Source organism: Protomyctophum bolini (assembly GCF_963924005.1).
Source record: "Protomyctophum bolini genome assembly, chromosome: 11".
In the NCBI taxonomy this organism is placed as follows: Eukaryota; Metazoa; Chordata; class Actinopteri; order Myctophiformes; family Myctophidae; genus Protomyctophum; species Protomyctophum bolini.
The window spans coordinates 1,139,682-1,162,371 of NC_137872.1; the positions used below are offsets into that span (position 1 = coordinate 1,139,682).

The 22,690-nt window shown below is 47.2% G+C and overlaps 1 protein-coding gene across 1 annotated transcript in view; it reads left to right on the top strand.

The window, feature by feature from the left end:
- Positions 1-22,690, top strand: part of llgl1 (LLGL scribble cell polarity complex component 1) — an 80,859-nt gene that overhangs the window by 44,103 nt on the left and 14,066 nt on the right. The window contains exons 12-18 of the mRNA XM_080777071.1: positions 860-1,052; positions 6,274-6,378; positions 7,274-7,566; positions 8,823-8,976; positions 10,075-10,216; positions 11,050-11,387; positions 12,312-12,503. Coding sequence (XP_080633197.1) covers positions 860-1,052; positions 6,274-6,378; positions 7,274-7,566; positions 8,823-8,976; positions 10,075-10,216; positions 11,050-11,387; positions 12,312-12,503 — 1,417 coding nt within the window. The remainder of the gene's footprint in view (positions 1-859; positions 1,053-6,273; positions 6,379-7,273; positions 7,567-8,822; positions 8,977-10,074; positions 10,217-11,049; positions 11,388-12,311; positions 12,504-22,690) is intronic.

Sequence of the window (22,690 nt, forward strand, 5' to 3'; positions counted from 1 at the left end):
GGCTCAATACATCATCATCCTACTGTACTGTGACGTCATGTTGGCTCAATAGCCTTTTCTCATAGCCTGTATAGCAGCCAAAGCTGGGAAAAAAAATGTTGACATGTTTGCAGTGGAAAAAGTACCGGTACTCAATTGTAAGCAAAAAGTTAAAGTCTGGAATTAAAAATGTACTTCAGTAAAATTACAAAAGCTTACAAGCTCACAATGCGTCGCATCGCGACCATAGACTGTAAAAAATATGGACAAAGCGTTCCGCGGGTCTAACATGAACGTAAAATGAAGCCTGTCAGTCCTTGTATTGTAAGTCGCCATCTTTCTAGATCCGTTTTGGCCCAGCTGGCCCATTGGCTGGCCCAGACAACGAGGCGGGACTTCCCCCCTTCTTCTTCTTAGTTGGTTTTTATTTTGACTCGAGTGGGTGGGGGATCCCGTTCATAGACTGTAACGGTAGCCACGCCCCTCAGAACATGCGCGACTTTATGGTCATTTTTTTTTAATTAATGGGACCATCATTTTCCAAAAAGAATATTATGACATTAGAAATGAGACTTTAAACTAGTGACTGGAAGCAGAAAGTATTCATGACCATGTTTATTAAGGTAATACAGTCTAGGTGAAGTTGGGCCCAAATACATGGACTTCTATGGGGCTATGGGTTTTTCTGGGTCCAGTGACAGCGCCACAACAGGCCATTATATGAACTTTCATTTCCTTAGTGGCTTCACAAAATATCTCTCTGACTGCCCCCCTGATCGCGACGCATTGTCGAGTTAAGTACAGTACTTAAATAGTAAATGTACTTAGTAAATGTAAATGTACTTAGTAAATGTACTTAGTGTCTGTGTGCTCCCCGCAGCCACGAGGACGGCACGGTGCGTTTCTGGGACGCGTCGGGCGTGGCCCTGACGCCGATCTACAAACTCAGCACGGCCAGCGTCTTCCACACGGACGGTGACCCCGCGGACGACCCCGCGGACGACCCCGGAGACGACCCCGACGCACGCCGCGAGGAGGAGGAGGAGGAGGAGGAATGGCCGCCCTTCAGGAAGGTGAGGAGAGAGGGAGAGGGAGGGGGAGAGGGAGAGGGAGGGAGGGAGAGGGAGGAGGGAGAGAGAGAGAGAGAGAGGGGAGAGAGGAGGGGGAGAGGGAGAGGGAGAGGGAAGGAGGGAGGGAGGGAGAGAGAGAGAGAGGGGGAGAGAGGGAGAGGGAAGGAGGGAGAGAGAGAGAGAGAGAGAGAGGGGAGAGAGGAGGGGGAGAGGGAGAGAGGGAGGGAGAGGGAGGGAGAGAGCTTAGAGTATATATGAATAGAGAAGGCACCCAGAGGAAACCCTGAGGCCAAATGGACATAGTGGCTGAATGTGTCATTGCAGCTCGAGCCAGCGCTGCTCCGTTGACTATCATTGCGGTCGTCCATGTGTTTGAGGCCATGACACGTGAACGAATGTTTCATACGTGAACGCGCACAAACGGCACAATGATAGTCAACGGCTGCAGCGTGTTCATGTGTTTGAGGCAAATCCATCCCAGAATGCACTCTGTTCCTATACCAGGAAGGAGGAGTGAAATCGCCTCATGCGCTTTTGAGCAACTTAATGCAAGAGGATGGAAGGAGAACTCGGGTGTCTTCTCTATTCATATATATATACTCTATGGGAGAGAGAGGGAGAGAGAGAGAGGAGGGGGAGAGAGGGAGAGAGAGGAGAGAGAGAGGAGGGAGGGAGGGAGGGAGAGAGGAGAGAGAGAGGAGGGAGGGAGGGAGAGAGAGGAGAGAGAGAGAGAGAGAGGAGGGAGGGAGGGAGAGAGAGGAGAGAGAGGAGGGAGGGAGGGAGAGAGAGGAGGGAGGGAGGGGAGGGGGGAGAGAGAGAGAGAGAGGATAGAGAGAGGAGGGAGGGAGGGAGAGAGAGGAGAGAGAGAGGAGGGAGGGAGGGAGAGAGAGGAGAGAGAGAGAGAGAGGAGGGAGGGAGGGAGAGAGAGGAGAGAGAGGAGGGAGGGAGGGAGAGAGAGGAGGGAGGGAGGGGAGGGGGAGAGAGAGAGAGAGAGGAGGGAGGGAGGGAGAGAGAGGAGAGAGAGAGGAGGGAGGGAGGGAGAGAGAGGAGAGAGAGAGAGAGAGGAGGGAGGGAGGGAGAGAGAGGAGAGAGAGGAGAGAGAGGAGGGAGGGAGGGAGAGAGAGGAGGGAGGGAGGGGAGGGGGAGAGAGAGAGAGAGGAGAGAGAGACGAGGGAGGGAGGGAGAGAGAGGAGAGAGAGAGGAGGGAGGGAGGGAGGGAGGGGAGGGGGGAGAGAGAGAGAGAGAGAGAGAGGGAGAGAGAGGAGGGGGAGAGAGAGGAGGGAGGGAGGGAGGGAGGGGAGAGAGATGAATCTTTCCTCTTGCGATCAGAACTTGGGTTCTCGTTTTACAGGCGGTGGGAATAAAACCAGCCTGTTTTACAAACACTTTCTCACACACACACACACACTCACACACACATACACACAAACACACACATACACACACTCACACACACACACACACACACACACTCACACACACATACACACAAACACACACATACACACACTCACACACACACACACACACACACACACACAGTCACCCCTGCTGCAACACTACATCTGTGGCCTAATTTCCCTTCTCCTCCTCTGATAGTTTTCATGTGTTTGCTCGTGCAGACACAGAGACCCACCCGATTGTTTCCCCCTGACTCTGAACTAAACCGCAGTCTGATTCCGTTTTAATGGCCACGTCCTGCTCCCAATAACATCCAAACAACCCATCCAGGCCTGGGAACGCATTTGTGTGTAGCTCCTCGTTCGTGCTGGCGTGGAAATCAGGATGGGTCCATGTGGCTTTTTTCCCCCCCGCTCGAATACTTCAATAAACCCACAAAACGGTGCCTGTAGATTAATGTAAACAAACAAACTCATTTGTAACGCAGTGTGAATCCGTTTGAGTGGATTTTCCCTATTTCTGACTCTGCATGAAGACGACAGTATCTACAGTATATGACAGAGATGAGGTTTACAGTATCTACAGTATATGACAGATGAGGTTTACAGTATCTACAGTATATGACAGATGAGGTTTACAGTATCTACAGTATATGACAGATGAGGTTTACAGTATCTACAGTATATGACAGATGAGGTTTACAGTATCTACAGTATATGACAGATGAGGTTTACAGTATCTACAGTATATGACAGATGAGGTTTACAGTATCTACAGTATATGACACAGATGAGGTTTACAGTATCTACAGTATATGACAGATGAGGTTTACAGTATCTACAGTATATGACACAGATGAGGTTTACAGTATCTACAGTATATGACAGAGATGAGGTGTACTGTATAGCTGTGACAGTATCTACAGTATGACAGATGAGGTGTACAGTATGACAGTATACTGTATGACAGAGATGAGGTGTACTAGGTCTGTATAATACTGTAGTTAAAACCCTCTTATTGCTATATTTAATAACATCTTATTGTGCATTGGGCCAGATTTGGCGACTTTTTGAATGACAATAGAAACATGTGCGATATGACCACAATGTCACGACATGTCTCATTTTAAAGCTGCAAGTCTCTACTTTATACCAAAAAAAGATGTTTCTAGCATGTTCCATCGTTTACTTATAAGCATTTTAGTACACCTTGGTTTCACTTTTCACTGAAACCAAGGTGTACTAAAATGCTTATGAGTAAACTAGAGACTTGCAGCTTTAAAATGAGACATTTCATGACATTGTGGTCATATCTCACATTTTTCGATTGCCATTCAAAAAGTCGCCAAAGCTGGCCAATGCTGGCCAAAGGCCCATTTCTTAAGACCTAAGTATAGGTCTTAACTACTTTACCGTATATGCAAGCACCTTAGGGCCTGCGTTCACGTTACTTTACCGTATATGCAAGCACCTTAGGGCCTGCGTTCACATTACTTTACTGTATATGCAAGCACCTTAGGACCTGCGTTCACGTTACTTTACCGTATATGCAAGCACCTTAGGGCCTGCGTTCACGTTACTTTACCGTATATGCAAGCACCTTAGGGCCTGCGTTCACATTACTTTACTGTATATGCAAGCACCTTAGGACCTGCGTTCACGTTACTTTACTGTATATGCAAGCACCTTAGGGCCTGCGTTCACGTTCCTTTACCGTATATGCAAGCACCTCAGGGCCTGCGTTCACGTTCCTTTACCGTATATGTAAGCACCGTAGGGCCTGCGTTCACATTATTTTACTGTATATGCAAGCACCGTAGGGCCTGCGTTCACATTACTTTACTGTATATATGCAAGCACCTTAGGGCCTGCGTTCACGTTATTTTACTGTATATGCAAGCACCTTAGGGCCTGCGTTCACATTACTTTTACAATATATCTTCATCTGTCATTCTGCCGTTCTCGTGCTACCGTCCCGCTCCTAATTCTGCATTGTCCTCTATATCGTTCTCTCTCTCCTGTCCCGTAACCCGTCCTCTATCCTCTGTCCCCTGTCCTCTGTCCTCTCCTGTCCTGTAACCCTCTCCTGTCGTCTCCTGTCCTCTACCGTTCTCTCTCTCCTGTCCCGTAACCCGTGGTAACAGAGCTGCATGCTCTGGAATGTAGCCCTCCCTCATATGGGATGAAGAGCCTTTCCCTGTTTTCCTCGGTAATGAAAACCAGATCCCCTCACACACTGTGTGTGTGTGTGTGTGTGTGTGTGTGTGTGTGTGTGTGTGTGTGTGTGTGTGTGTGTGTGTGTGTGTGTGTGTGTGTGTGTGTGTGTGTGTGTGTGTGTGTGTGTGCAAACCTCTCCCTACTCCTTGTTTTGCCAAGACACAACTCTCTCATGAGAGAGAGGATATACTGTTGGAATTCCTACTGTGTGTGATTTAGTGTCTACGGACATGCATGTTGTTCTCTGTGTTTGCGCGTGGTGGTGGTTGTATAGAAGAAAAGGGGATTGTCCAGGAATTCAGCGGAGCAGGGCTATTCTCAAACCTTTCACTTTCAAGGTCCTGCAAAAACTCTGAAAGTGTGTACACGCTATCGGCAGTATATTACAGACCTGCACGCGCGCGTGCACACACTTTGAGAGCCACTGTGTGGAAGGTTTGGAAATGGAGAGTGTTTCTGTGTGGAAGGGTTTCACGAGAGGTCGCTCTGACATTCCCCGACAACACCTCGTCCAGAATGTGTTTGTATTCTAAGATGTGACATGAAGGAGGAGTGAGAGGAGAAACGGTTATTTTAAAGATGGAGTGCCGTGATGTTTGTAGTTTTTCATGTGTTTATGAGGTGACAGTACTTCACAAGTAAGACGCGTGAACGCGGGAAGCGAACGCAGCTCGTAAATTGCAAGAACAACAATTAGAATCAATTATGTACTTGTTTATAAGTTCTCTTTCTTTTCTTTTTTTTTAACGTTTTTTTTTAATGTTTTTTTTTAAGTTACGTTTTTTTAAGTTACGTTGTTTGTGTGTGATACAGCTGCGCCCTCTGGTGGTGGGTGGGTGGTGTTACAGCGTGACACACACAGACAGACAGACATACATGTTCTGCTAGGTCTCATAGCATGCTCATTGCGTTCGCAATTAGACACCTTTGGTGTGGTTGTTTTGTGCAATGGTGTATTCACTTTGTATTTAGGGTTTCTTCCGAGAGGCTGAAACCCTGACAGTCAAACGGGCCAATGAAAAAAATAAACGATACGCGAAAAGACGACATCACAGCGATATAGTGACATCACAATATCATCCCCTCCCTTAACCCCTCCCCCTTTTATCATAATACAACAACAGCTGTGGGTGCGGCTTCAGTTCAGGTGGATCACCACCCATCACCACCACCCATCACCAGGAAAACCAGGCATTAATACTTAATGAACTGGTGGGCGTGTCCACATAAAAACTACATTTTAACAAATACTGTACACTTTTTTTCCCCTTCCTTATATAAAAATACCTGATGATGATCTTTTAGGGTGAAAAAAGAGTCATGCAACCCCTCAAGTTTATCTCCCGTAGTCAGCACTTTCCCCTCTATCGGTGTGTGTGTGTGTGTGTGTGTGTGTGTGTGTGTGTGTGTGTGTGTGTGTTCTAACATGTAGCATGTTGTACTGTCTCCAGGACATGGGGCTGCATGTCGTGCCTGGGTGCAGTTAAAACAGTCTGTGGTTGCTTTACTGTCTTAATGAGTTGAAAAACCAACTATTCTGTGTGTGTGTGTGTGTGTGTGTGTGTGTGTGTGTGTGTGTGTGTGTGTGCGTGCGTGCGTGCGTGTAGGTGGGATGTTTTGACCCCTACAGTGATGACCCCAGGCTCGGCATCCAGAAGATCAGCATGTGTAAATACAGCAGCAAGCTGGTGGTGGCGGGGACCGCTGGGCAGGTACAGTATTTAGTCATGTAACGTACAGTACACGCCAGTGTTGTGTTGCACCTCTCAGTTCACACGGGTGTGATTTTTTAGTATTAGTCTAGTTTTAGTCATCGTAGCTTAGTTTTCATTTGGTCTTCACCAGTGAAAAAAGATAGCCGACGAACATTTTTCGTCATAGTTTTAGTCGACAAAAAAAATCAACACTGAGGGCCTCACTGTTACAGACTGCGTATCTTCTGTCCACACACAGGTGATGGTGATAATAATAATTATAATAATAATAACTAGAACTGCACTCTGTCGAGTGCATACTTGCTTGTATCTAACTAGTGCGCAAGCAGAGCGCGCAAGTATTTTCGACTGCTGTAAACTGTGGAATCTCAGTATCTCTGTGAAGGAACGTTTGAAATGTCTAATTATTAGGTGTAACTATTTGCTACTATATAGAGTATGTAGTTGTAAGTTGATTAGCGGTATACTGTGGTTACTTTGCGCCAAAAACCGTGCCAGCCAACCCGCCACTTGATGCGTATGCAAATAAAACAGCAGATCTGTGCCTGGTTTGCTGGGACCAGATTACATAAATGACCATATGTCTTACGTCATCATTGAGAGCTAGTCATACATATACACACCACGTACTCTGGTCGCAGCAGTTCAGGCACAATTTGCTATTTTATTTCACTGATTATGTGTATAGTATACGTATGACTAGCTCTAAATGATGACGTAAGACATACGTCATTTATGTAATCTGGTCCCAGCAAACCAGGCACAAATTTGCTGTTTTATTTGCATACACATCAAGTGGCGGGACGGCTGGGACAGATACGAGTCTGAAACTAGTACTTGTGCGCTCTGCTTGTGCAAGTAATAATATAATAATAATAATAATCACACTCAGGTGATGGTGATGGTTCTGAGCGACGAGCGCTCGGAGCACACGGTGGACGTGTCCGTGGTGGACCTGCTGCAGGACCGCGAGGGCTTCACCTGGAAGGGCCACGATAGGCTGGAGCCGCGCCTCAAGCCCGCCCCCTTCCCGCCGGGCTTCCAGCCGCTGGTGCTGGTCCAGTGCCTGCCGCCGGCCTCGGTGACGGCCGTGACGCTGCACGCCGAGTGGAACCTCATCGCCTTCGGGACCTCCCACGGCTTCGGCCTGTTCGACTACCACCGACGGAACGCTGTGCTCGCCAGGTGGGTGGGGTACCCGTCAAGGTTATAATAGTTTAGTTTTTTTCATTATAGTTTAGTTTTAGTTAGTTTTGACATATTTTTTTCTAATTCAGTTAGTTTTAGTTAGTTTTTAGAGCGGGTTTGCTAGTTTTAATTTAGTTTAAATTTTGGATGAAATGCTTAGTTTTAGTTTAGTTATAGTTTAGTTTTAGTTTTTTTCGTACTTTTATTTGTGGGTTACATGCTGCCGTACGGTGCTGAAAACTTCCGTAAAACTCGTTGGAGAAATGAGGAAATTAATCTAATAAATTTAGAAGGATTATATTATAAATATACTAAAGGCATAATACATATTGATAAAAACTAAAACTAAGGGTATTTTGTCTATAATTTCAGTTAGTTTTGAGGACACACAATACAGTTTCAGTTTAGTTATCGTTTTTTAATTTATTTTTTATTAGTTTCAGTTAACTAAAATGTTTTTTTAATTATAGTTTTTGTTTTTTAGTTAGTTTTAGTTTACTATTATAACCTTGGTACCCGTCAGAGCGCGGGGGGTAGGGGGTAAATATTAGGGCTGACCTCGATTAGTCGAATAGTCGACTAATCGATCGGAACGGGTCTCAGTCGACTGACCACCTCTCAGTCAGTGTTGTTTTAGTCATAGTCTCTTGAATAGTTTTCAATTCGTTTTAGTCACATTTTAGTCACCTGCTGGAATGTGTTAAGTGTTAGTTTAGTTTTAGTCGACTAAATGTCATGAGATTTTAGTCAACTAAATCTCCAGGTGATTTAGTGTTTTGGCGGGTCTTGATGCCGTCGTGTAATGACTGATTTTACACTTGATGAAAATAGCTGATCTATTGTAGATCAGCTATTTCCAGCATGCGACCAAGTGTAAAATGACTTATACTGGATCTCTTGTCCACTAGTCGCTTCCTAACATTTTAGTCTAGTTTTTATCTGTTGACGAAATTGTCAGTATATTTAGTCTTAGTTTTAGTCATCGTAGCTTAGTTTTCATTTAGTTTCCATTCGTTTTTGTCAGTGGAAATAGGTAGCCGACAGACATTTTTCGTCTTTTAGTCGACGAAAACAACACTGGTAGGGGGTAGGGGGTAGGGGGTAAATATTAATACATTTTTTATTTGACATTTCACTAGAGACTAAAGCTCCTTGAGTTTCCATGGGGGTCCTCAGGGCACATACAACAAGAAAACTATCCAACAACACAGAAAAAAACAAATAAGGACTTGTGCTGCTGTCTGTGCTCCCAGGTGTACGCTGCATCCCAACGACTCCTTGGCGATGGAGGGACCGCTGTCCAGAGTCAAGTCTCTGAAGAAGTCTCTGCGTCAGAGTTTCAGACGCATCCGCAAGAGCCGGGTGTCTGGCAAGAAGCGCCCCATCACCTCCACCCCCACCAGCAAGGTAAAGGCTCATACATAGTCTGGATTTTCGGTGGTGAGGTGGCCACCGAACTATAACATGACATCACTGAGGTGACCACCGAACTACAACATGACGTCACTGAGGTGACCACCGAACTACAACATGACGTCACTGAGCCGCGGTGAAGAGCAAACCACCGCCACCGCTCCAGCCCTTCTCTCTGTTTTTACTCACCACCGCTCAACGTTATTTCAGCTCCGGTGGTCACCTCACCACCGAAAATCCAGACTATGAATAGGCCTTAAGAAGCGCCCCATCACCTTCACCCCCACCAGCAAGGTGAAACACACACTCTGCTTCTGACCACTGCCTATAGAGCGCCAAAGTCCTGACGTCACTCGCTCATCCCCTCCATTCCCCTGGTTCTAAAGTCCTGACGTCACTCGCTCATCCCCTCCATTCCCCTGGTTCTAAAGTCCTGACGTCACTCGCTCATCCCCTCCATTCCCCTGGTTCTAAAGTCCTGACGTCACTCGCTCATCCCCTCCATTCCCCTGGTTCTAAAGTCCTGACTTCACTCGCTCATCCCCTCCATTCCCCTGGTTCTAAAGTCCTGACGTCACTCGCTCATCCCCTCCATTCCCCCCCTGGTTCACGGAAGTTTAATTTCTCTCTGGAGAATAACATGGGCTCATCTTAAAATTATTTCATATAAAAGCACTGTGGTCCAAAAATAAACAAGCTGTCTCTGCGTTTGCGACAGTCAGTCGCTCATTTTTTGATGAGTGTCTGTTTCTAGCGAAAATGTAACTAATTCAGCAGTAACAATATAGCGATATAGTATTTCTATATCGCAGTATTGATTTATCATCCTAAAGATAAAGAAAGGAAAGGAAAGTTTACCCAGGGTAACTGGACTAAGCTCAAGAACTTGTTTACAGCCAGGCCCTGTTCATAGAACATTTCATGGTAGAGGTTCAATGCCTTGCTCAAAGGGCACTTCAGCGGTGGTCATTTTAACGTGCCGGTCCGGGGATACGAACTATAGCGACCTTCCGATATCAAGACCGCTCCGCAAACCGTTCGGCCACCGCTGCCCCTAAACATTTGAGTACTTTTTTCCCACTTCCTGTGCAGGTTCAGGAGGCTAACGCAGCGCTAGCGGCGGAGCAGGAGGAGGTGGCTCCGGTGCAGCGCCGCATCGAGCCGCGCTCGGCCGACGACTCGCTCTCCGGTGTGGTCCGATGTCTCTGCTTCGCCGACACCTTCCTACGAGACGGTACGCTACCGCTAACATGCTAACACCGTCATGCTATGTCATAGGGGGGGGGGGGGGGGTGTCGAACTAATGACTGTTGGACTCTTGGTGTCGGAACCATAGACTGTATGGACAAAGCGTTCCGCGGGTCTAACATGAACGTAAAATGAAGCCTGTCAGTCCTTGCAATGGAAGTCTCCATCTTTCTAGATCCGTTTGGGCCCAGCTGGCCATTGGCTGGCCCAGACAACGAGGCGGGACTTCCCCCCTTCTTCTTCGTTGGTTTTTATTTTGACTCGAGTGGGTGGGGGATCCCGTTCATAGACTGTAACGGTAGCCACGCCCCTCAGAACATGCGCGACTTTATGGTCATTCTTTTTATAAATGGGCGCATAATTTTCCAAAAAGAATATTATGACATTAGAAATGAGACTTTAAACTAGTGACTGGAAGCAGAAAGCATGGACTTCTATGGGGCTATGGGTTTTTTTTAGCCCAATGACAGCGCCACAACAGGCCATTATATGAACTTTCATTTCCTTAGTGGCTTCACAAAATATCTGTCTGACTGCCCACAGATGCCTGCACCCTGGTTATAGTCCATTCACATATGAAACACATGGTTGGAATGTTATTATATAACACATTCCTAAAACACTCACATGGACACGTTCACTCATACACGATCATTGTTGTGTTTCATTGTTAACTATACGGGACTGCAATGGAAATAAGCCGTCGGCTTTCTTGCATTTATCCTTTTGATAGTGACGTATAACTATGTGCATTTTGCTGTAAACATGTAAACATTGTCAATAATAAACATATCAATCTAATGGATCAAAAACCTCCAGGAACGCACCACGGCCCCACGCTGTGGGCGGGCACCAACTCGGGCAGCGTGTACGCCTACGCCCTGGAGGTGCCGGGCGTGGGCGTGGGCCGAGGGGGCGTGTCCTCCTCCTCCTCCGGTGGTGGCGGTGGCGAGGGCGGCAGAGACGCGCTGTGCGCCGAGGCCGTCCTGGGGAAGGAGATCCAGCTGATGCACCGGGCCCCCGTGGTGTCCATCATGGTTCTGGACGGCCGCGGGCGCCCGCTGCCCGACCCCTACGAGGCGGCGCAGGACCTGGCCACGGCGCCCGACAACGCCAACGCTCACTCGGTGCTCATCGCCTCCGAGGAGCAGCTCAAGGTATTTACACACAGAACTCGTTTTGAGAGAACCTTGAATATTTCAATTGAGCTTGTACTGTAGATGTGTTGTTTTTCAACAGTGAATGTTTTCAAATAATGCTTAACCCATTTTGGGCGGAAACCCCTTTTGGTGTTAGCATTACACTATGCTTTAGCTATTGAAAAATATCAGATCTACAAGCTCGTAGCTTGTAGGTCAGATATTTTTGAAAAATCGAAGAACGACTGACATAGAAACATGGCTTTTTCAGAAAACTGTCAGGATGTAGAAGAACATTTTTAGAATCTGATCTCAGGTCAGAATGGGTTAATATGAGGTGGCACAGATGCGTCCTCAGATCTAAATGGATTAAGGGAGTAGAAAAATACTGGAAATATGTCAGAAATATGTGTATAAATATATATTGGGGTACACAATGCGAGAGAGCATAAAGCCATGTAATAAACATAACGTTCTCCTATGGCTCTTACAATTAAATCTCTGACGTCACATTTCGGCGACACACACATCTTTGTCAGTGAACAAAATGGCGTCTTACTGTTTGACTGTCATTTGACTGTCATTTCATACAGTTACATTTTTTAAACGCATATTTATGGAATGCCTTTCCCCTAGAGATCAGGCTTGCCGGGTCTGTGCCGCGTTTTAAATCACTCCATTTTTTCAAACTGCATTCAACCCCCTACCCATGTGAATTGTGATTTTCTTATTGATTTCTTCTGTTATTGTTGTGATTTTGTGTATTATTGACAATGTATTTTATTCTATTGTGTGCCTCCTTGCTATGTTTTTATGTCTCTCTGTTAAAGCACTTCTTCTTAAAAGGTGCTATACAAATTAAGCTTTATTATTATTATTATTATTATTATTATTACTGTCTGTCTCTGTCGTTCATGTTTGTTCCATTCCCTCCCTCCGCAGGTGTTCTCCCTTCCCAAGGTCAGCGCCAAGACCAAGTTCAAGCTGACGGCCCACGAGGGCTGTCGGGTCCGGAAGGTGGCGCTGGTGGTTCTGAGTTCTACGACCCAGGAGGACTACAGCGAACACACCATGGTCTGCCTCACCAACCTGGGAGACATGCACCTCTTCAACATCCCCGCCCTGAGACCACAGGTAAGGTTTAGGTTTTAGGACAATAACATATCAAAGAACAAAAATACAATGCAAGGAAGGGAAGAAGCCAGCTGGCTTATTTGGAATCCTTTCCTGTAGGAAGAGGTCATTGGTTTAAAAGTTCATAAAGAACAGTACAGTGTGTGTACATGCGTGCGTGTGTGCGGTTATCCTGACATTTCAATATGTTGTCAGAATGTGTTTGTACATCTCTTAACACATTCTGTACAAAACACGTCTGGAAACGTCATAAGGATCAGAAACGAGTAATACCTTAGACGTCTGTGGACGTCCTAGCGACGTCCAAACGACGCGGGGCGAGATAATAATATTCAGAATTATTCCTTCTTTTTTTTTTGGCATTTCGCTTTTCGCTTGCCGTATGCTAACGCTCTGTGCAAATATTAGCTTGTCATTGACTCCCATGTTAGCGCGGCGGAAAGAATGACTCGTATCTCCTCATCCAGGGCGCTCTCCGTGGTGATGAATGGATCGATATGCTGGCGCTGCATTTCTGCTCCTCATCCGTCTCTCCCGCAAAATATGAACGCTTTTTGGAGTTTATATAAATATATTAAGATGATCGGGGATTATGAGCTCACTTTGTCAAGTCAATTTTTTTAAGAAAGTATTTCCGGTTCATGGCTTTCAGAGTAAAAGCGATCAGACTACTCTGGCACTATAGCGGCCTTTATTTTGATGCACGTTGGCGTACTCAATGTGTTAATGCTGTCTGGAAGGATTTACTGGCCACAAAACCATGAAACGACTGTCAGATGGCGAGGGCGAGAGAGGACGAGTGAGACAGAGAGAGAGAGAGAGAGAGAACACGTAAACATGAAAAGGAGAGCCATTAACCCATTCTGACCTGAGATCAGATTCTAAAAAAATGTCTTCTATGTTCAGTCGTTCTTCGATTCTTTCAAAAATAGCAGACCTACAAGCTCATAGCGCGCCACTCGGTGGCGCGCTATGAGCTTGTAGATCTGCTATTTTTCAATAGCTAAAGCATAGCATAATGCTAACACCAAAAAGGGGTTCCCGTTCAGAATGGGTTAAGTAGTAAAAATGTAGAGAAATGGCGACGAAGGGAAGGAGTTCTCCAGCTGTGGCTGGAAAGACAAAAGAAGGAACTGAGAGAGAGAGAGAGAGAGAGAGAGAGAGAGGCCCACTGTGAAGCAGACTGGTGTGTGTGTGTGTGTGTGTGTGTGTGTGCGTATGCATGCGATTAACTTAAGTAAAAGTATCAATACTGTACTAGTACTGCGCTAGCTCCCCTCAAAGAGCCAGAATTCAAAATGCTTGTCATTCAGCCTCACTTTGAGTTGCTCAGTGGACTGTCTCTCACAGCGATATGGAGAAAAGTATCACACCCGCGTGACGTGAGCGGCACTGTTATCACCATACATCACATTCCGTGCTCAGCCAGTCAGCTTAAGCACATTCCGCGCACGCACACACACACACACACACACACACACACAGCCTCAAAATACAACACAGCTCAGTGTTAGGGAACGCTGTAGTGTGTGGAAGACCCATAGACCCATAGATCCATAGACCCCAAGGTAGCCGCTATGAAGTAATAAATATAGCATTAGAGTTCAAAGGGTGCAGATGAAGAACAGCTGCACTAATTGGCGTCGTTAAGGCGTGCATGGCAACAGTTTGTGTCGCGTGTGATTTCACACCAGAAGATATAAGATGATGCACCGGGTTGAAAATGACTGTAGACGTCGAGAGAGAGAAGAGAGCGATACAGACAGACAGACAGACAGACAGACAGACAGACAGACAGACAGACAGACAGACAGACAGACAGACAGACAGACAGACAGACAGACAGATATATAGATAGATAGATGTTGTCTTGGACCGTTTCCAAAGCAGGAGGACCAAAGCGAGTCTATCATGCTGCTGTAGCAGTGAGGAACAAACTGTATTCCTTTGGAGGCTGCTGTGATGGAATAACCTTCAACAACATGCTGGAACAGATCGATGTCCATGTCTTAAACACAGTGTCTTTATGCTGGAAGAAGTTACCTCCAGTGGAACCAGGAAGAGGAGACGGTCACCTTGAGGTTCCATCCAGGCGCTACGGCCACACAGCTGTGTTGGTTGAAGATACAGTCTACATCTGGGGAGGCTATCCTTACTGCAATGTGCTTTATGCATTTGGTGTTGACTCCCACAGATGGTTCCAACCCAGGGTTTCTGGGACTGTTCCAGAGGAGAGGGCCCACCACTCAGCCTGTGTGTTGGAGAAGGTCATGTTTATCCATGGAGGAAGATACACTAATGACATGTACAAGTTGGACACCAGCACAATGGTCTGGTCTTTAATTAACACCAGAGGAACTCCACCTCCTGCTGCACCCGATCACTCTGCCACCATCGTCGGGACAAAGATGTTTCTATTCGGCTGGAGGTACCGGGGTTTGGTACAAATCAGAGTGTTTGACTTAGAGACAAACGCCTGGCTGGACACACCTTCTGCACAACTTCTACCAGAAGGACGCTGGCGTCATTCAGCATTTATCTACAATGGAGAGCTGTACATATTTGGTGGCCACAACTTTAACCAGAACTTCAATGATGTGTGGAAATTCAGCCCAGAGACCTTCTCCTGGAAGAAGGTTGAGCCCAAGGGGAAAGGACCATGTCCAATGTATGTTATGTGCTGTTGCATTGTGGGAGATCGTATCATCCTCTTTGGAGGATACAAAGGAGATCAAACTATCTCTGATGAGCTGTTCATCTTAGACTTGAGACCTCGTCTTAAGACGTTATGTAAGCTGGAAGTTATTCAGTACGCTCTGGACCAATCAGAACTCCCACACAACATCAGGTGGGAACTGGCAGCCATGGCAACAGACGACAACAACCGAGACCACATTCCAGACGGAGGAACAGCAGAAAGATCAAGAAATGATGGATCAACATCTCATCCCACCTGATGGTGAGCCACCTCTCAGCATCACTTACTGAGATGCAAACCTCAAGAGACTCCTTCTCTCCAGACAGGCTCTCTAACCATTCAACTAGGCATCAAACGAAAAATGAAAATTGTTCCGTCCAACACAATGTGGTGGAAACACAAACCTGTGTCTATATGTTCCAAACTGAACACGGTGGAACTCTCTTGATTGTATATTTATTTCTATGGTCTTTTTTTATTTAAAGGACCAACCAGTCCTGAAAGGACTTGGTCTCTTATTGTTATTGTTAGTTTTTTTTTCCCCCCTTCTCTTTCTGCCATAAAATGGCAGTTCTATTACATACCTACTGACCGCCAGAGGCGGTGTTTTCAACACCTGGATATACATCGCGCGCACGCGCAGAGGTCGAATATTAATACCAAAATTGTCACTCGTGACCCCCTGTGGGCGTACCGATATAGGTGCCCAGTTCACAGGGTTCATCCTCTTTCATCTTTTCGCCTTCGCAAGTCGATTTATTTTTGAGCTCCTGCTATAGTCCTTCGAGGCTGCATACAGGGGCTCTCGACGCTGGCCATGCCTACGGAGCCTCTACGCATGTCGTTGAAACTGAAACAGCTACGCTTTTGTGTCTCGAAACCAACGGTTGGAGCTGCCTGGTGCCCTCCAGAGACGCGTGGTTTGTTGTTTTTCATGACTGGGGATCCCCCCCGTGCGTTCGGTAGGAGCCACCTTGCGTCCTCCAGAGGCTGCATGGCGGCGATAATTCCCCGCCGGGCTCCCTGGTCCAACTATTATGTTGGACTTTGTTTTCTACAGGTAAGTTGTGTTACTTTACTTGCCCGGCGGGCGCGCCTGCTACAGCGTTAGCTTCGCTTTGCTGTCTGGCGTTACATTGGGTTGGTGTCAGTGTTTGCTCGCTGAAATCCAACTTGTATGATTTGTTACAATTGTCGGTGGCGGCAGGGGCCGTCCATCCTCCCGACTAATGCATTAAGGGTTAGCGGTTGTGTGTGTTCACTATTAACCAAGAGCTAACTTAATGCTTCGTGGTGCTGTTGTTGTGGTCGCGCAGGTTCGTCTCGACAGCGACCGCGGCGGCGCTTATTTGATTATTAATCAATACTCATGTTGAATGGCCGCACGATGCTAAATGAGCAACAGCAATGTTTTCTGCAAGAAGAGTGTGTTCGCTCTGTCGCAGGTGTGCAATCTACCACATATATGTGGCGCTCGGTTGCGTTTGCACCGATGCCTACCAATAAGAGGTTTGTGTGGTCGTGACGTTAATGAGCGTTCCTCCCCAGACGATTTCTGGTTAAGGAACAAACTTTTTCAAAATACAGGTCAAGTTGTAAACTCAGCTCAGTGCTGACTTGCTAGTTTGTTTTGCTCGTTATATCAAGCAGGAATATGACAATGTTGTCACTGTGTGTAGCGTGCTTAACGTCACTGCTTAACTTGAGTGTATACTGCTATCTGAGATACGCATAGTGTTTGTATCTCATAGCTTGAGTGTGATCCGCTCAGCTGCTTTTCGGGCAATACCCGTTTGTGCTTGGCAGTATAATTATTAATATAATGGTTCAAGCTTCTATCGCTTTACCATTGCGTGGTTATCAAACTACGCCTGCATAGTATTGGTAACATATGTACTGATAAGTTGAGGTGAAGAAAATGCCAGCACTCATTGTATGTCCTTTTTCAAGGCCTGTATGGCCTTCCTCAGCGTTATACATGTACATAACATGTACTGATAACCAATAGGCATATAATGCTGTGCTTATCCCTATTTGGACTAGTCCTCATTAGCTGTCTTTGCACTGCCCTGATCCTCCTCGGGGGCAAGACAGCAGAATACTTTGACTAGTACATATGTCATGTACTTGATACTGTAGCTTGAGTGATCCATGCTTTTTGCTGCATTATCACTGACACTGGGGTTGTGTTTCGCTCCACTGCTGTCAGACTGTGCTTGGAACTGGCTTGAGTGGCCTTCGCTCTTCGCCATACATAGTATTGTTGACTTACTGTGTACTGATGGTCATCTTTCACTAGCACCGAGGGCATATTCCGCCCCGCCACTATCATATTGTGCATTGACTAGTATAAGCACCGAGTGTGTTTCGCTCCACCGCTTCATCTAGTATAAACACTGTGCCCATATAGGCATTAAGAGAGTGTCCCTCGCTCCGCTGCCCGCTGTCATCGTTCAGCGTGGGAACTACTGTCACGGTGTGCCATTGACTAGTTTAAGCACTGAGTGTGTCTCGCTCCACCGCTTCATCTAGTATAAACACTGTGCCCATATAGGCATTAAGAGAGTGTCCCTCGCTCCGCTGCCCGCTGTCGTCGTTCAGCGTGGAAACTACTGTCACGGTGTGCCATTGACTAGTATAAGCACTGAGAGTGTGTCTCGCTCCACCGCTTCATCTAGTATAAACACTGAGTGTGTGTTTCGCTATGCTGCCATTATCTGGAGGTTACACAGTAACCGTGGTTATATAAGATATAAGTGAGGCATGTGCGAGTATGTGATTGTATGCCCTCGCTCGAGAGGGCATGTACTACGTCATGACTCAAAAGAGGCCCATTCTCTTATATACTTAATAGAATGTGAGGGTACTATAAGTGCTTCTGTTGCCCGCGCCCAAGTTGGACGCGCCCCATAGCGAACTGCCGAGGGCTAGATCTTCGTATAACCACGACATTGTGTACCTGGTACTCACTACTGCTTTGACATGTGCAGTATACTGTCCGCTTGCTGTCATAGCTTGAGTGTACATCACTCTGCTGCTGTTCAGATATTACTAATATGCTTGGTATTAAAATGGTTGTATATGACAGTCCAAGTGTTTGGCTTTGCCACTATACTAGGGCACTACTTGACACTGTAGCTTGAGTGATTCTCGCTCTTTCGCTACAACTACATAACCAGTAGTATTTAGTGTCTCGCTCTGCTGCCGCTCATGGATTAGTGCAACATGCTGGTCCTCTCTGGTGTGTGTTTCGCTCCACCGCTTCATCTAGTATAAGCACTGTGCCCATATAGGCATTAAGAGAGTGTCCCTCGCTCCGCTGCCCGCTGTCGTCGTTCAGCGTGGAAACTACTGTCACGGTGTGCCATTGACTAGTATAAGCACTGAGAGTGTGTCTCGCTCCACCACTTCATCTAGTATAAACACTGAGTGTGTGTTTCGCTACTTGACACTGTAGCTTGAGTGATTCTCGCTCTTTCGCTACAACTACATAACCAGTAGTATTTAGTGTCTCGCTCTGCTGCCGTTCATGGATTAGGGCAACATGCTGGTCCTCTCTGGTCCCACAGAGGAGGTCCGTTACTTGCGCCTGTAGTCATGTTTCGACTTGGGTGCCGGACACAGGCTATGGCTGTGGTTCTTTCTTCCATCCATCTCCAACCGCTTATCCGTAATCTGGTCGCGAGGGAAACGGCTCCACACCGAGAGCTGCAGACTTCCTCTCCAGATCAGCATTAGCATTCAGCATTTAGCATTCAGCATCCAGATTGCATACTGCTGGCACGTATGTCAACTGTGTTGGCCGTGGTGGGGGCTGATTTGCCTCCCACGGGGATGCTAGCGTTGCGTTGCTAGCGTAGCCCTTGTGAGATGTTGCTCTCTCAACTAGGGGAAATGTCAAGGTGGTACTGTTGGCCACTAAGTTGCTCAGGTTGAGAACTTCTTAACCCATTTAGGGCCGATGCTGTAAACACCTTCAGAATCCTGACCTAGGTCTCTGAATGATTTCAAATGTCTATTTGAAGAATTGAGAAGAGTATATATGTGGATATATACTTGCATAGCAGCAGCAACCCAGACTTGTTCCTGTCCTAATGGGTTGATAAATGGGTACTGCTCTTTTACTGCTGTTTGCAGAGCCGCTGCTCATGGTCTGTGATGAGTAGCACTGACCTTTTAGATTGCCTTCTGTGGGTGACCGAGACAGGGTCCCTAACCCTGAACTTAATGCCAGCATTGCTTCTCTTGTGGTCTCACTAGATGAAGCATTCAAGCTAGTATGGCTATTGCCCATGGCCGCACACAGTGTGGAGTCACTGGCCTGCCAACTAGATCCATGCCATGGCAGCTGGACTGGGACGTGTTAAACGGTCCCTTAATGGTCACCTCATCCTGGCCCTCTGGCCTGGATGGCACGGCACCTATGGGTGATGCTTGTTCTAGGCATTAGCTTACGTGGTAACTAACTGCCCTGATGATGTTGGGGCCTAGTGTGGCCCCAAGGGGCGGCCACGGCGGGTTAGTGAGCCCGCCTGGTGACCTAGAGCCCCTGGATGTCCCGGCTTCAATGCCAGATCCGGCCAGCAATGTGTCCATGGGTGTCGCGGTCTGAGCCCCTAATTGCTCCCCGAGCGCTGTAGAATGGCTGCTCATTGCTCCTAGTAGCAATACGATGGGCAAATGCAGGGGACACATGTTGCGTATGTGCAACTGTACAGCTGAGCTAGCTTGCACATTGATTATAGTCTCAGCATTCTAACAGGCCCCACTTCCAGGGAAGTACAGTGGGACACTTAACACTCTGCCGCCGTTCCAGGCCGGATGTTTGGGCCTGCTACCCAACAGACCTTGCAGCATAGTGCACGGTGAACAAGCAGCTTGGTTCAACTGAAGGTTTCTCCTTGATGCATGTTGTGACTGATGGTGGTGGTTTTCGCCTGATCCTCGATCTCAGACCTACCAGCTGCATCTGGTCATGTATGCTGGGAACAGTGGATGTGCTCCAGGTGGTGCCATATTGAGAATGGTCTGCAAGCATGGCCTTGCTTAAACTCTTAGAGTTAATGGGGGGCTGCCAGACAGCTTCCACTGACCTGTCTCGTCCTGGATGAGTACAGTGCTGCCAGCCACTCCCTCTGGTTGTTGGGCACACCGAAGCGACATAGACAGTTGCTTCTCTAGGGCTGCTTTCATTGCACCCTTTTACATGTCCTGTCTATAATTTCTGGGCCTCAAACCCCAGAATTCTGCCTACCACCGTGGATACGGTTGGGTTACTGTTTCAGTTATGTACAGGCATTTGAGTAAGAGCGTGCTTCGCTCTACTGCCTACCACCTCCAGCCAGTGTCTGTGATGTACACAGCCAGTGTGCAGTGGACTTGGCCCTTGGGATGTTTAGACTTTGTTCGTAACACATGTCAACAGTAGATCTTCCGACCCATTAAGGGGTCGCTCGATCCAGTCAGTCTCTGCAGGAGGTCTTGCCTCATCTTGCCGGTTTCATAGCAATGCTCTTGTTGGGTATACAGTCCAGGTGGCGGACATGCTTCCCATTTAAGCCTCTTGGATCCGATGTTTCGGATCACTCGGCATATGTACGGCAGAGCAGGGTCTTTGGCCTTGAGCGCTTGGCGCGTGGCCAACTGTAGTTCTCCCTTCCGGCGCTGGCCGTTAGGGCAGGACACTCTGGCCCACCCCTGGCCAGGCGACTTCTTGTAAGTCTTCTCTGCACTGCCACTTTTGGTGTCTTGTATCCTTCACAGGATAGGCAGAGGCAGTCGCACAGTAGTATGGTGCTACCATACCGGTCAGGAAGTATGAGGTTCCATGTTTCCGCCTCAATTTGTCTTTCATATTGGGCGGGCTATAGCGACTAGAGGTTTGTTTTTGGTTACCACTGCAGCCGAATCATCCACTGCAGCTTCTCGATGAAGTGCTTTGGCCTCCCCACAGAGACAGAATCCCCTGTCACAGTTTAGGGAGAGGGTGCATTCTCACCCGGGTCACCTTCAGCGGCGTAAATTGACCACTGACAATCATGCCTATTGTCCGAACCCTACTTCATTCTTGTGCATCCTGCATATAATAAAGGTTGCGCTCTCCCTGGACAGCGCCGGTCTCACTTTATTGTGGGTATGCCATCAGCCACGCTGACGGGGCGAGTAATCGCCCCCCTACCATCTGGTACGAGGTACCACTCTACCAGGTTGGGATGGACTTTGTCCCCAGCCCTTGGATAGGGCCGTTCTCAAATGGCTATCTGCTAGTACCATTTGCCCTCACTGCGACTCTACGGAAGTGAGTAGGTTGTCTTCATGCCCTGCCCGGTGCCTGAGACTGGGATGCCGATGGGTCTGGATTTACCAGTCGCCAATCCCTCTTATGTCTTGAAGGACTTTCCGCCTTTCAAGTTGGCTAGCCTATCATTTTCAGTTTGCTCCACAGCCGGGCATGGAGCATTCTAGTACCTACCTATTGTGCCCTGTCCGGGCTCTGTGGCACGCCATAGCCGTCTGTCTGTGATGAAGGGCACAGGAAGGGCTGTGCCTTGATTCAACAGAGACTAACGCAACACTTAGATGTACTTTGATTGTTGCGTTGAGGTAGACTTCTTCAGTAGGCCACAAGGCCTCCCCAGAGGCATTTTGACATGCCGGACCAGGGGGTGGACATCTGTGCTGCAGTGCAGCCAAATGGTCTCCATCTGTTTTGGGCTTTTGCCTAGAGCCAGCCAACCGGACTCTCCCTCACCCTGTGGTGATGGATGTTTGGCTGTCTATTAGATCTGCAAACCGACCTCGGTAAGCGCAGATTCCTCGTGACCTTGTTGGTATGAGTCATCCAGGTGTTGAAAACACCGCCTCTGGCGGTCAGTAGGTATGTAATAGAACGCAAGTTATCTATATAACTATGGTTCTATGAATACCGGATGACCGCCAGAGTTCACTGTCACTCGGAATCTTGACGAAAAGATTTCATGAGGATGAACCCTGTGAACTGGGCACCTATATCGGTACGCCCACAGGGGGTCACGAGTGACAATTTTGGTATTAATATTCGACCTCTGCGCGTGCGCGCGATGTATATCCAGGTGTTGAAAACACCGCCTCTGGCGGTCATCCGGTATTCATAGAACCATAGTTATATAGATAACTTGCGTTTTGGCTGAACCGTGCAGTCTGTTTTCGCGGGAAAAAATGATTATATCGGCCTACATAAAAAACAAAAATCTTAAAGACTATCTGGTACACAGCAAGCTAAAAGGAATCAACACACCAGCACGCCAGAGACCAGAATACATCAAACCCAAACAAATAGTTAAAAATAGAACTACAACATGCGTGTTGGAGATTAAACAACAGATAACAGCCAGCACCAGCAACTGCTTTTATTTAATCACATGTGAAAAATGTGGCTTACAATATGTCGGAGAAACGAGTAAAACAACAGCTGCAACACAAATACAATATTAACAATGCAAAAAAAACA